Source organism: Mustela nigripes, chromosome 15, assembly GCF_022355385.1.
Source record: "Mustela nigripes isolate SB6536 chromosome 15, MUSNIG.SB6536, whole genome shotgun sequence".
Classification (NCBI taxonomy): domain Eukaryota; kingdom Metazoa; phylum Chordata; class Mammalia; order Carnivora; family Mustelidae; genus Mustela; species Mustela nigripes.
The window spans coordinates 1,431,656-1,446,361 of record NC_081571.1 but is presented as its reverse complement, the minus strand read 5'-3'; the positions used below and the strand labels follow the sequence as shown (position 1 = coordinate 1,446,361).

At 42.8% G+C, this 14,706-nt stretch overlaps 1 protein-coding gene across 6 annotated transcripts; it reads left to right on the top strand.

The window, feature by feature from the left end:
• Positions 1-5,862: 5,862 nt before the first annotated feature.
• GJB6 (gap junction protein beta 6) lies at positions 5,863-14,417 on the top strand. 6 transcript variants are annotated; one of them, XM_059378336.1, is made up of 3 exons: positions 5,863-6,315; positions 8,795-8,958; positions 12,897-14,417. In XM_059378336.1, the coding sequence occupies exon 3, from the start codon at positions 12,909-12,911 to the stop codon at positions 13,692-13,694; it is 786 nt and encodes a 261-aa protein (XP_059234319.1). In that variant the 5' UTR covers positions 5,863-6,315; positions 8,795-8,958; positions 12,897-12,908; the 3' UTR covers positions 13,695-14,417. The 6 variants fall into 6 exon arrangements, with proteins under 6 accessions (XP_059234319.1, XP_059234317.1, XP_059234318.1 ...); XM_059378334.1 differs by having other exon boundaries at positions 5,865-6,315; positions 8,795-8,944; XM_059378338.1 differs by lacking the exon at positions 5,863-6,315 and adding an exon at positions 6,353-6,460 and having other exon boundaries at positions 8,795-8,944.
• Positions 14,418-14,706: the final 289 nt, after the last annotated feature.

Here is a 14,706-nt window from a genome sequence, read left to right as displayed (position 1 = left end):
ATATGGTTTGTGCCTTAGGTGGGTGTTACTAAGGGTGGGGAAGGGGCAATGATACAAAGGTAAGTAAGGTGTGGATTCTGTCCTGAAATGTGTTAACAGTTAAGGAAATCATTGCAAGAGAGGTAACAGGTGCATATACAACTGCAGCAGAGGGACTGCTGCACATGGAGCATAGGTGCAGGACCGAGGGGCTGGGGAGAGTCCATGAGGGAAGATCCCTGTCCAGGAGTAAATGGGGAGAAACAAGGTTCAAATAACAATTGCAGAAAAGCAAGTTCATGGAAGATGGATAGGATTTTAACCTCAGTTGAGAAAAATGCAGGACAGTTTGGAAAATATGGGGTAGACAGGAGTGAATGGTAAGGAGGAAGTCAGAAACAAGAGTGAAGGGGCGCCTGGGTGGCTCAGTGGGTTAAAGCCTCTACCTTCAGCTCAGGTCATGATCCCAGGGCCCTGGGATCAAGCCCCGCATCAGGTTCTCTGCTCGCGGGGGGCCTGCTTCCCTTCCTCTCTCTCTGCCTGCCTCTCTGCCTACTTGTGATCTCTGTCTGTCAAATAAATAAATAAAATCTTTAAAAAAGAAAAATAAAAAAGAAACAAGACTGAATTCCCAGATCTAGCGTTTCACTCCCGACATTCAGCCACACTTTCTCAACAGTGTTTCACCAACACCACACAGTTAGCCTCACCAGACATCACTCACTCCCAAGGCAGCTTCCTTTGCCAATATCTCTTTTTGTCAATGGAAGAGAAATATGATTCTCTAGATCATTCAAGCTCAAAACTGAACCTCTGAACTCAGCTTTTTTTCCTCCCCAAGGGTGATTATGTTACCAATGTTTCTCTACCTTGCAGACCTCCAGTATGTCCCCCATCCAGATGGCACCTGGCTAAGAGTCCTTTGGCCTCTGGTTGACTTCTCCCCTAATAGAAACCCACTGCCTGCCCATTCTGTTTAGTTTCCCCTGTAAAGAAATGTGTCAACTCCCACTGGGTGAGATCAACGGCTTAGAAAAGAGAGGAGAAGCATCCACACCAAACTCGTATTGATGGTGCCCAAAACTACAATGGCTGTTGGGCAGTCACATCGCACTAACTCATGATGAATGCACACTTCATTAAAATTGCCAGATTCAGTTCACTCCAAGTGTCATTGTGCTCCCTCTTCCTCATTTCATAGCTAGTTTAAATTCTTCCTGACTGATATCCTCTGGCATACACTTTGGCCCTGTCTGATCACGTATTCCCAACACAAGCACTCCGCTCCACCCAGGCCAGCCAGTCCCTGACCCCCACCTGCTATCACATGAACACACCACATTCATCCCTGCTGCCACACACTCATGCCAGCCTGCAGACTGTCCCAAGTGCTCTGTGCCCTACCACCCCACCCAGGCCATGAAATTCAGGGAGGGTGTGTGGTAACTCTCTGTATTATCTTTGCAATTTTTCTATAAATCCAAAACTGTTTTAAAATAAAAGGATTATCATTTTTTTTTTTATTTTTTTTTTTTTTTTTTTTTTTTTTTTTTTTTTTTTTTTTTTTTAAAGGACCAAAACCACAAGGCGCCCTTTCAATTCATCTACTTGAAGGGCAACATGGAAGACTAGAGAACAATTGTAGAGTCGTATCCTGTATCTCAGGCAAGCCGCAGAGCTTCTGATGCCGACAGCCAGAAAGAATAATGGCAGGTAGACATTCTTTTTGATGACTGCTTCAGGGTGAGACCATTGCTGCACCCCTTCCCAATTTCACTAGCCGTCACAGGCACATATTTTATCTTCAAAAAAAAAAAAATAAAAAACAAAACAAAACAAAAAAAACCTTGCCTCATCACAGCAAAATCCACAGGGAACACAGAACTTCCAGAGTTGGGCATCAACCTACATTTTGCCCATCATAGGAACTCTATTTGTTGAGATAGTATCTGGAAATCACATTGTCACATTATAATATCCATAATTGAACAGACATTTCTCCAATGATATACAAATGGCCAAAAAGCATATGAAAGGATGCTCAGTGTCATTAGACATCAAAGAAAAGGAAGGCAAAACCACAATGAGATAAACCCATAACACCCATAAGCTGCCTGTAACAAAAAACGAAAAAGGAAAATAACAGCTGTGGGTGAGGATGTGGAAAAAGTGAAACCCTCAGACACTGGTGGTGGGATTGTAAAATGGTGCAGCTGCAATGGGAAATGGGCAGTTTCTCAACAAGTTAAACATAGAGTGACCACATGACCCAGAGGTCCCTCTCGTTTTTTGGCTTATACTCAAAAGATTTGAAAATAAGTGTTCATGCAAAAATTTGCTCATGAATGTTCACAGCAGCTTTATTTGCAATAATCACAAGGTAGCTGTCAACAAATGAACGGATAAATAAAATGTGGTATTTATACCCATTAAAAGAATGAAGCACTGACACATGGATGGACTTTGAAAACATTAACGTAAATGAAAGAAGCCAGACACACACAAAAAAACATATATTGTATGACCCCCCTTTACATGAAATATCCAGAACAGACAAATCCATAGAGACAAAAGAAAATAGATTAATAGTTAACCAGGGGCTGGGAAATGGGGAATGACTGTTCAGTGGGTACTGGGTTTCCTTTTGGGTGATGAAAATGTTCTAGAACTAAACATTGGTGATGGTTGCACAACACTCTGAATGAACTATGTGTCTCCATGCATTGTACAATTAAGGATGGTTAAAATGGTAAGTTTATATGTATTTTACCATAATTAAAAACCACAAGTGCCCTCCCTAATCCCATCACCTATTTTACTCATCCGCCTAGCCTCCTCTCCTCTGATATCCAACAGTTTGTTCTCTGTAGTTAAGAGTCTGTTTTTAGGGGTGCCTGGGTGGCTCAGTCCGTGAAGGGTCTGACTCAGTTTTGGCTGAGGTTATTTTGTCAGGGTCATGAGATCAAGTCCCGTGTCTAGCTCCACCGCAGGCTCTGTGCTCAGCAGGGAGACTGCTTGCCCCTCTCCCTCGCCCCTGCTTTCATTCTCTTTCTCTCTCTCAAATAAATAAATAATTTTTTAAAAGACTCTGTTTCTAAGTTTGATGCATAAAAGTGTTGAATCACCATATTGTATACCTGAAACTAATATAACACTGTGTATTAACTATATTGGGATTGAAATGAAATGAAAAGAAATACAAGGGGAAAAAATCTTTCAAAAATATCAAAAGGCAAAGAAGATCCATAACTAGCATGTTTCCAAGTATGGCTCTCAGACCACCTCTATCAGCAGTACTCAAGATAATCAATAAAAACGAAAGTTCCTGGGCTCACCCAAGACCCACAAAAGTAGATTCCCAGAAACCTGTAAAATATCATACTATCCTTTTAACAGCATTTTACAATATTTCTGCACATGGATTTGAAAAATCAAACTAGAAAACTCTTAAGACAGAAACTGTCTCCTCCATGTCCTCTGCCTAATATAGGCCTGCTCAATATAGGCTTTTGTTCATTTTTATTTGTTCGTTTTTATTTACAGTTCTCTCCCTTCCAGGTGTTTGGGACTGTGTCCGTTACAAAGAAGAGTCCCTGTGCTGTATTTCCACCTTAGACTGTTAGTCTGCACCAGCGGCCAAAAGGGAGGAATATGGGATGGGGGACACTGGTGGGGAGTGGGGGGCTGAAGTCTCCCTTGTTCTCTTGTAAAGGCAATAGAGGTCACCCAGAGAATTTAGAGAATTTCAAGAGACTACCTCACCATCATCCTTTCAAACCTCCTGGTATTGCAAAGGAAGATCGACACTCCGCATATTCTGTGCGGATTAAATTTATGGCCTCTGGAAATAATTAAATTTATGGCCTCTGGAAATAATCTTTAAGATGCAGAGGGAAGATATCAATCAAATGAGTTTCATGTCACTGATTACAACCAGAACTCCAAAAACCTTGCCTTCAGAATTGTGTGATACTGTTTAGTGAAGAGTAAGGTTGCAATCAGGTCAAAATTTTTGCCATGTTTGTCACACAGGTCAACAAACCAGTCAACACTCTAGGTGACTTTCTCATTAGTATAAAATCCTTAACTTGCAGTTTTCAAGAAACATCTCAACAAGTCTGTACATTTAGATAATCAATATTAAATTTCTACTGCAACAGGATCATCTGATAAGTTAAAATTGGATGGGATTAAACATTAAAAGGCAAAGTGAAAAGCCATAGATAAACCGAATAGGAAAAGAGATACTTTTGCAGTGTTGAGATAGTTCCCTTTTTGGGCACCGGAGCAAATCTAATACATTCTTTGTTACTACTTCAGTTCAAAAGTTCGTTCCTGGAAGGGTCATGGTACAACTTCCCTTGGTCCAGAAGATAAGTGTTCAAACACAATGCTACACAGAAGCAGCTCTAAGGAGTGGGAATGTAGTCAGTCATGCTTTAGGAATAAAAGCCATTTCTAGGATTATCTGCTATGTTGCTGGGGCTTTGCCAGTCAATACGCATATACACGAGGAGCAGCATCTACTATGTGCAAAGTACTTTAGTGTAGTGGAAATGCAAAAAAAGGCTTAAACTGTTAGTAATTCCCAAAGAGGTTTACAGTATGCTTTTACAATTGAATTATGTTACTATGCAAACAGATGTGCCCTGCTGGTGCATTTGTTTGGCGGGAATGATGGAGAGACTAGAAAGGAGGGCAGGAGAGAACCAGCCAAACCCTTAAGACTGAGGGAACGTTCAAGGCACAGGGTACATTAAGAAAGAAACTCTGTCTAATGAAAAAGCCTAAAGCGGGTTTTTGTGTGTCACCAACCTTACGTTCAAGGACATTCCAGGGCCCACCCCCAAAATGTTTTAAACTTATCTGAGGCAGGGCAATTCTGTGAGAATCTTGTTCTCCTCAAAATATTTCCGGGGGAGGGGGGCCTGGATGGCTCAGTGGGTTAAAACCTATGCCTTCAGCTCAGGTCATGATCCCAGGGTCCTGGGATCGAGCCCCCACATCTGGCTCTCTGCTCAGCAGAGAGCACCCCTCTTTCTCTCTGCCTGCCTCTCTGCCTACTTGTGATCTCTGTCTGTCAAATAAATAAATAAATATATATATATATATATATATATATATATTTCGGGAGGTAGACCTTAATAGCCTAGGTTCATTTTTCAGGACCTTAAAGAGGCATCTTAAGAACCACCACTAGTCCTGTTGCATGAGAGATGACCCAACAACTGTGTATGGTTAGGTGCGGACATTTAATTACCAGCCAATTTTGTGAAATGAGCAAGTCATACACCTCTTGTCTGATGCAGAACAGGTTTGAACCTGTGAAGCCGGGTCCCTAAACAGCTCCCACCATTTCCATCCCAGCAGTCCCAGCACCAGACCCTGTGCCTACCCTGGGCATTCTGAGCCCTGTCTGTGAAAGGAGGGCGCCAACTGGGTCTGTACGTGGAACGCTAGGCTAGCAGAGGAAGCCTCTCTGCTTCTCCTGGAGGAGGTGTCAAAGGATGGAGGTAACTAATAAAAATAACCTCTTCAACTCCTATAAATGGTCATTAATAAAGAACAGTAGTCACTGTGCCTCCAGGCTGCTCTCTAGGAGAAGGCCCTGCACAAGTACCTGGACGGCTATAAGAGAGTGCAAGTGTCCAGGAAAAAAAGGGGTATGTGTCCTGTTAAAAACACAACCTGTCCCTAACACTGATTCCAGCGAGTCCTCCTCCTTCGAAAACCTCGCTAAGGGCTACAGACCCAACCGCCCAGTCCTTTTTCCCTAGGGCGCTTTCGGGCTTACTGGCCTCCCACCCGGAGCACGGGCTCTGCCAGCGAACCCCCTGATCCGCCAGGAGACGTGAGCCGCCCCCACCCTTTCAAGACCTGGTCGGGCCAGCCCCCAGAGCCCGGCGCCCCCGAGGGAGGGCCCGTCCTGCAACCCATACCCCCAGCTCCCCGCACCCTTGAGGGAGGGCCAGTTCTACACCCCCAGCTTCCCGTACTCAACCCTAGCTCTCCGCGCCCCCGAGGGAGGGCCCTCCTTGCCCCCGGCGCCCCGGGGCGGGCGGGCGCGCGTCGGAACTCCGCGCTCTCGCGCCTCGCTGCCAGCCGGGAAGCGTCAGGGCAGAGGCGGGGTGGGGCGAAGTTAAAAGGCGCTGCAGGTGGGAGCCTGGCCTGCACCCGAAGCCGAGCGGGAGCGCCGACTGCGCATTCCCGACACCGGCCGAAGAGTCCGCGGCGCCCCAACCGGACCTGCTGCCGGGTTGGGGCGGAGGCGCCGCCCTGCGCGGAGAACCCCGCGCCCCGGGATTCTGGACCCCCGGCCTCAGTTCCGCCGAGCAGGTAAGCGGGAGCCAGGCACGCTGCGACCGGGACGACGCCCCTGAATGCTGGCGGCGGGCTTGGGGGCGCGGTGATGGAGGCGGTGGGCGTGCGGCGCCATCTCGGCCCTTCGCCCGCAGTAGTTGCCCCGGAGAACCCCGAGCAGGTGAGGTAGGCAGCCTGTCACCTCTCTGGCGATCTTGGGGGCGATCGCTCCATGGTGGACCCTGTGGCTGCAGGGCATAGTTGCCCTCCGATCGCTGGGCGGCGGGCAGGGGTGGGTGTCCGCGTGTTGAGGTTGCCCAGGGCAACCTTATCTGCTGTGGATCCGCATCATAGAGCGTTTGTTGGGGCCCCGACCGGATTCCTGGAGTCCTCTGCGCACCAGAAGGAAAGAGGTTGGACGGGTTTGACTTTTACCCTAGATGGTCCCCCTTCGACCTGCACAACAGGTTTGATAAATACACTACCTCGTGTGTGTCAGTGGCCAGGGTGTGGACCCGTGCCCCTTTCCCCCACTTCCTTTGCTGCATTTTGGGTTTTCTTTGCTTTCGTGCAACCCTGACGAAGTCCTGCTTGGATCTGGGAAAAAGGAAAGCCGGTTCAACCGGGCTAGTGGATAAGTCCCAGGTGGAACTGACCCGTTTGGCTGCGTGATGTATGCCCAAGGAACTTGGGAAACGCAGATGACAATAATGCAATTACTGGACAATTACTGGACAACAATAATTAAGAGTCACTGGTGACACATGTCAGTTAAAAGGTGGAGGCACCAGAAGGTACTTCCTGTCTAGTGAAGGAGAGGAGTCCCAGGTGTTCCCTTGCATCGCATGTTTTGACGGGCCTGGCCTCCTTTCCGGATTGAACTTCAGGTGAGTGTGGCCTGAATGCAGTTATGAAGGCTTGTAGGGGGTATAGGCGTGCAGCCACTGCAGGGCCAGTGACTGCAGTGTCCCCTAGGTCTCACTGTCAGTGTAGTGCTTGAACTGAATGTTATCATGTATCATTCATTGTTCTTTCCCTTCAGTAGACTTTATGCCATAGAAGTTCTTTCTTGCCCCAGTTCTAGTAGAATCTAACCAGAATCTAACCAGTGTTCTAGAAGAAAATGTCCTGCCCCAAAGCAGTTTCCTTAGAATTGCAGGATGCTGCTCAAAACTGCTCCTGTGGAGAGCTTTGTCTGTTGTTTGGATCAGGCGGAGCCTTTGGGGGTGTTGTTTGAACCCTGCCAAAGAGGAAACAAGGAAGTTATGAAGAGAGAACCTCAACACTCTCTAGCCTGTGACATAACTGAGGTGGGAGTTGGGACCCCCACTGGGCCAGTGGGGACAGTGACCCTAACTGGGAAGACACGAATCAGTCCAGCAGCTTCACTCATGTTTTTATTTTAAAACCAACTCTTGTACTGGTAACAGTGAGTAACAGTGACTTCATTTTCTTTTTCTTACTTTTTATGTTCTGAATTATAACAGCTTTAAGAAAGAAAAGAACTGCAGAAGTCTGACTAAACAATTGAGTAGAGTGAAAGGAAAATCCTTACTTGCAGACCCTCACCATGCACCTTTGATTCAATCTGAATAATCCAGGAGTTATGAGTGGTTTGTAGACATTAGTTAAAATGCTAAATAGAATTAAATTGTGGGAAAATAATTTTCAATACAAGCGTCTTGGTCATGAGGCCATAATTTCCAGTGGCTGCATTATAATTTATCAGGATTTCTGTTTTACTTGCTTGAACCGTGAGAATGGAACTGAGTCCATGGAGCACCTTTTCCTTTTTTATTTTCATGGTCATTCAACTCAAGTTAGACTTAAATCTTTGGAAAGGACACAGGTTTGCTTGAATAAACAGAGATTGCTTAATGGAAAATGTTTTAACTCTTGGACTCCTCAAATGGATTAAGAAACGCATGTAATTTTATGAATTGTCCATGTTTATATTTAGACTCCGTACATAGAAAAAGTTATTTCCTTCTTATTGAGTTAATTTTGAAGAAGTACATAGATCCTAAATCCATTTTATCACTAGCTGTTACTCTAAAAGGACAGCTGATGAAATTTTGAGTCATTAAATTTAAAAATCAGAGATAAGGTTGTCCCTTGAATGACCTGAGCTTTCAAGAGACAACAGACATAGATTCTTCTTGATTAAAAAGAGAATTTGAGATTTTTTTTTTTTTTTGGACTGCTGATTTGTGGGATAAAGAAGCATATCCAATTTCTCAAACTCCCTTACTCTTTTTCTCAATTGCTCAGGGAATGGGCTTGAGGTTTGGGATTGGGTATTATCACTATTTTGATAAGGAAAAGAATCTACACTAAAGATTTTATTTTTATTTTATTGATATTCAAAGTATGAAGCCTCAGGAAACTGGCAGTCTCTAGACTTTCCTCATAACAGTTCTGGGGATAAAGAAAAACTACCCACAAAGGTCGTGCAATAGACACACGGGAAGTAGTTAAAGAAATATGGCCACATCTACGATTTTTCCACCCACAGGTGACATCGTCACTGAACTGAAACTGTGCAAAGATTTATATTCATATCATTACTGTCAACATTGGCTTTTAGCCAATCAAATGGTGTAGAAGAAAGCCTGAAGCCCTTGAGGAGGGATCCTTATCTAATTCTTCTCCAGGCCAATAAGCTGTGAGTCCTTGGAAGTAAGGCCCAGATGTGCTTGTTATGCTTTGACATTGTTTTTTCTCAATATAAAACCCCTCAAGTACCCAAAGCTAATGTCGAAATCATGAGAAATGTGTTCTGTTCTCAAGTCTATTAAATATTCAATGAATAACTTTGAAAAGGTCATCCAAAGGGAAATAGAACTTTCTAGAAAGACACTTTCCCCCTTTTTGTGTCTGCTAAGTGGTAAGACTATAATTTTAAAGCTTTAGTTTTGGTTCTGTCATCAGTGAAACTAAAATAGCATTGTTAAGCAAACTGGTTATGATTAAATTCTTAAGTTTTAAAACAATCAAGAAATTTTATTACTTAATTTATTTGAATTGTAAAAGGGAAGGAACCATCTATCTTCATAATGTTGTGTTTGTCATCAGAGGTAAGATTAATGGTTTACTTATTCTTAGAACTAGGTATCCAGACTGGAGCTTTAGTATCAAGAATGCAACATGGAGTTATTCACCCTGATTTAGATATACTACGAAACCAAAGACAGTTTATCTTTGTAACTTGAAGTGTAACCACATTTTTTTTTTTGAGACAGAGAAAAAGAGAGAGTACATAAGCAAGGAAGCATCAGAAAGAGAAGAGAGAGAATCTTAAGCAGGCTCCCAGATCAGTAACACAGACCAGACGTGGGGGCTGGAGGCAGGGCCCCATCTCAGGACTCAGATCATGAGCTGAGATCATGACCTGAGCCAAAATCCAGTTGTGCGCTTAACCCACTCAGCCACCCAGGCGCCATGAAGTATAACCACAGTCTTGTATGGAGACAAGACTAGGGAAGCTAGACAGATGTATTCTTTCCTTGAAAGAGAGAGGCACCAGTTAAGATAAACTTCTCTTTCACCAAGAGTTAATATTTTACTTTTTATTGAAAAGGCTGCTCCCATTGGCTGTAGCCTTCTAAAGCATGAAAGGAAGGAGGTGTTTTGTTTACTAATACTAATTGCAAAGGGTTCCAACGGATGCAGCTATTTTGGAAAGTAATTTTCAAAGAGCGTTCAGCCTTCAAATCTTCTGCAACCCAAATATTGATGGAAAGCTACCCCAGGAGTTATGTTTTTACAGGGAGAGGCAGATGTGGGTTGGGCCCAGTGGGTAGTCTCCTCCCCCTCAAGCCAGAAGTGGCTTCAACCCACTGAAAGTTCAGTTCAGGAGGAAGAGTGGAGCTGAATCTTCTAGTCAGCTTTTTCCTCTCTTGGGCTCCTCCAGTGGGAAGAGTGTCCTGGGGGTAGCCAGGCCTTTGCCATGACTGCAGCAAAGTATCAGGAAGTCTGGGGCAGTCCCTTTCCCTGACTGGCTCCTGACAGTTGTGAGGCAAGCTGTCCTTCTACTCTTAGCACACAAACAATGATACACAGGACCCATATACACAAGACCCTCAGGAATGATATGGACTAGACAGAAGAATGAAAGAGAATTTCTTACTGTAGGAAACATGGGGTCGCATTCACTGTATGGCTTCTGGGCAGCGCACTTAGAGCAAGGGAGGGACAGAGACTATGGAGAGCAGCACTTCCTGTCATTTCTACTGTGAGAAGTAATAGGGCCTTTGTTGCTCCTGCAGGAGCAGATCAGGTGGTTTGTCTTTAGCCTGATTGTCTTGAGTGACCAGCAGGCTAGACACACTTGTATTTGGGCGTAGTCACTCATTTTTCTTAGTGACCTAGGCATCTCTTTTTCTCCCTTTAAAAGCCCGGGGAAATTACTGATTTTTAGTGGAGGTCAAAAGTATTATAAAATAGATTATTTTCTGTTCAGCTTTGCTACTTGGATAGAACTTCAGAATGTGTAATTTGGGCACCCAGAAAAGCCAAAAGAAATAAAACTACTGCCATAATTGTCCCTGTTTTTTTAAGAAGGAGAAGCCCTAAGGCATGGATGCCAACAATCCTGCTTCTAGAAAGCTGGGACCATATTCTTCTGAAGAAATTCTGACCTCCTGACCTCTCCCATGGCTTCAGCCTCTCCAGATTCATTCAGACTGAGTTGTCCTTTTGCACCTTGATTGGTTTGCTTGCTAGAAGGGCAGGTAATAGGTGGCCACAGGTGTGCTGTTGTTCACAAGCCTGTTGATAAAGAACTCGGAAAAACTGCATTCTTACCTGTGGAGGAATTTAAATTCTTTGCACTTTGGAGGGTGTAAGAAAATGTGAACTTTTATTTGATAAATCAAAAACTTGTTGATTGGGTCCTTAATTAAACCAAATTGCAATGTGGGATGTTTATTGGTTAATTACAGAACATCTTCATTTTATTAACAAATAGGATAGGTGAATAGCTTGATGTTTAAACATCAAAATGTGTTTCTACTTCCTGAAATGTTTCCAGGATAGAAAACAATTAGCAAAAATTAGGAAAATTTATTATAATGACTTTCATTATAAATTAAAAATCAATTTTATAATTCATATTATCCAAGATGAGTTTTTACTTTTTTAAATGTCTTAAAGATTTATTTATTTATTTGAGGGAGAGAGAGCGTGGGGGCTGGGGCGCAGGGGAAGAGGGAGAGAGAAACTCAAGAAGACTCTGGCAAGCTCGAGCTCACGACCCTGAGATCAGACCTGAGCCAAAACCAAGAGTCGATCACTTAATATACTTGCCACCCACGTGCCCCCAAAGATGAGTTTTTAAGATCAAAGATATATTTACTGTGGGCATTGAGAATCTCTTTTTCAGAAGGTAGGTACTAGCTCCATACCTCTCTTGTTTCATGTTTTTAGAAATAATTATTTAAATAATTTCTCTTTGATAAAGTAGGGAATAGTCTGCATTTTCTCTGTTATCAGGTAAAATTTTGCGTTGTGCTCTATTGTTCCAACCCCTTTCTTTTCTTTTGACTCAAGTATCTTATTTTTCTTTCTTTTTCATGTTTTTTTTTTAAATTTTACTCTTTTTTTTTTTTTAGGCTCAATTACTGATTAAATTTTTTGACATTGTTGTTACAAGTCTGGGCCCCTCCTCTTGTGTATAGTGATCTGGGTTGTCTTCCATCTTATTGTTGTTTGAAAATCTGAGCTCCTCAATGCTGCTGGAAGTTTCTCCCTCCCTTAGCTGACTCCCTCAGAACTGTATGACACACTAATGAATTGTCTGCACCCTTCCTCAGCCCCAACAACCCTTTTCAGGTCTTTAGCTGTGGAATTCTACCTATCATTTCATTTTCATTGAAAAAATTAATATGCTTCCCTAAAGTCTAGGCTAAGTTAAAACCATAATTTGCATTTTCTCATTTCTGCCACAATGTAAGTGGTTCAATTTTAGTTTGAACTTAGGAATTTAAATGTTCTTTTCATATTCTGTGTTAAAACTTTTCCTACTCCATCGCATATGAACAAGTTTTAAGATCTATAAATATTTCAAAGTCCTTTATTGCTTTCTGGCCGGTGAAGTTGGAACAGACTGGTATGCTCTAAATCCTTCAAAACTATTTCTCTGGTTCCTTCTTCCCGGCTCCACTTCCTTGGCTTTGGTGAAGGTCTGCAGCATCTGGGAGCCCTGAACAGTCTGAGGGTGCTGGTTTGTTAAGTGCATTCCCTACCAGAAAACCTACCAGCAATCTAGGAGGTTGAAGTTATAAAAATATCACAGCATACTTTTTTAAAAGACTTTATTTATTTATTTCTTTTAGAGAGAAAGAGAGAAGCAGGAATGGGGTGTGGGGATCAGAGGGAGAAGGAGAAGCAGGCTCCCCACTGAGCAGGGAGCCCTGCATGGGGCTCCATCCCAGGACCCTGGGATCATGACCTGAGCTGAAGGCAGACGCTTAACCAATTAACTGACTAAGCCACCCAAGTGCCCACTGCAGCATACTTTAAGAGAAATTTGCTCCGGTCTCTAATATAACTATACTATTTTATAAAATCAAAGGAACTTTCCATTAATTAACCTTGGCTAATTTTTGTCTGTTTAGGAATAAGCCAACATGGACTGGGGTACCCTACACACTTTCATTGGGGGTGTAAACAAACACTCCACCAGCATCGGGAAGGTATGGATCACCGTAATCTTCATCTTCCGTGTCATGATCCTTGTAGTGGCTGCTCAAGAAGTGTGGGGTGATGAGCAGGAAGATTTTGTTTGCAACACTCTGCAACCAGGATGCAAAAATGTATGCTATGACCACTTTTTTCCTGTGTCCCACATCCGGCTGTGGGCCCTGCAACTCATCTTTGTCTCCACCCCGGCCCTGTTGGTAGCGATGCACGTTGCCTACTACAGACACGAGGCTGCCCGCAAATTTAGGCGAGGAGAGAAAAGAAATGAATTCAAAGACTTAGAAGACATTAAAAAGCAGAAGGTTCGGATAGAGGGGTCCCTGTGGTGGACGTACACCAGCAGTATCTTCTTCCGAATCATCTTTGAAGCATCCTTTATGTACGTGTTTTACTTCCTTTACAATGGGTACCATCTGCCTTGGGTGTTGAAATGTGGGATTGACCCTTGCCCCAACCTTGTCGACTGCTTTATCTCTAGACCTACTGAGAAAACCGTGTTTACCATTTTTATGATTTCTGCATCTGTGATTTGCATGCTGCTTAACGTGGCCGAGTTGTGTTACCTGCTGCTGAAATTATGTTTTAGGAGATCAAAAAGAACACAAACACAAAGAAATCATCCCAATCACGCCCTAAAAGAGAGTAAGCAAAATGAAATGAACGAGCTGATTTCAGATAGTGGTCAAAATGCCATCACAGGCTTTCCCAGTTAAACATTTCAAAGCACAACGTAGCTGACTCATAACAAAAGTGGTGCCTTCTCCTAAAGGCAATGCCTATCTAAAAATCCCTCCCATAGGCTGAAGATTTTGTCTTTATAAATGCTTTCATAATACATAGATACTTGAGTTAACATTTTGTAGAATAATTGTTCCATTAATATGCAGCAAAATCAAATATGTGGTCTATCTCTGAAAACTAAGAAAGGATTACAACTGTGCCTTGAAGTAACTTTAACATGTTATGTGGACTGTCCGACATACTAGGTATTTCCTGAAAATTTAAACGTGTAACTGTTGTTGATAAAAAACATTTACATAGAAATTGATACTTTGATTAGTAAAAGATATTTTTATAGGATTGAATGTTTTAGTTCTGACTTTGAATTTATATAAAGTATTTTTATAATGACTGGTCTTTCTTACATGGGAAAACATACGATGTTAGTTTTATAATTATGCCATAAGTATCTAAAATTTGAACTTACAGAGTCTATCTTGTTGTAAATAGTGTTTTGCATTGTCTGTTGACAAACTTATGAACTATCATGATACTCTTAAGGTGGAAATTGTTCATTGTATAAAATATTTTTATTGCTTCCTTAATGTAGACAGAACTGTATGGAAGTAGGAAGCTTTTTAAAACTAGACAATTTGCAATCGTTGTGAACAGCTGACATGAATGTGCTAACCTCAATAAAGACTAGCCCCATTGCTTATGCCTTCATCTGCATTATAGGTTTCTGTTCAGTCTTGGGCTCAATGTGGTCATTCCTCACGTGGTAATGTGAGTTGGTTGGGTTACTTTTTTTATTATTTATTTTTTATTTTCAGCATAACAGTATTCATTATTTTTGCACCACACCCAGTACTCCATGTAATCCATGCCACTATAATACCCACCACCTTGTACTCCAACCTCCCACCGCTCGCCCCTTCAAAACCCTCAGATTGTTTGGGTTACTTTTGGTGGGCAGGCTGCTGGTTGTGTGGGTAGGTTACTTTT

What these genes read in the sequence shown, in the direction of transcription:
- GJB6 (XM_059378336.1), top strand. Translation starts at nt 12,909, where the DNA reads ATGGACTGGGGTACCCTACACACTTTCATTGGGGGTGTAAACAAACAC.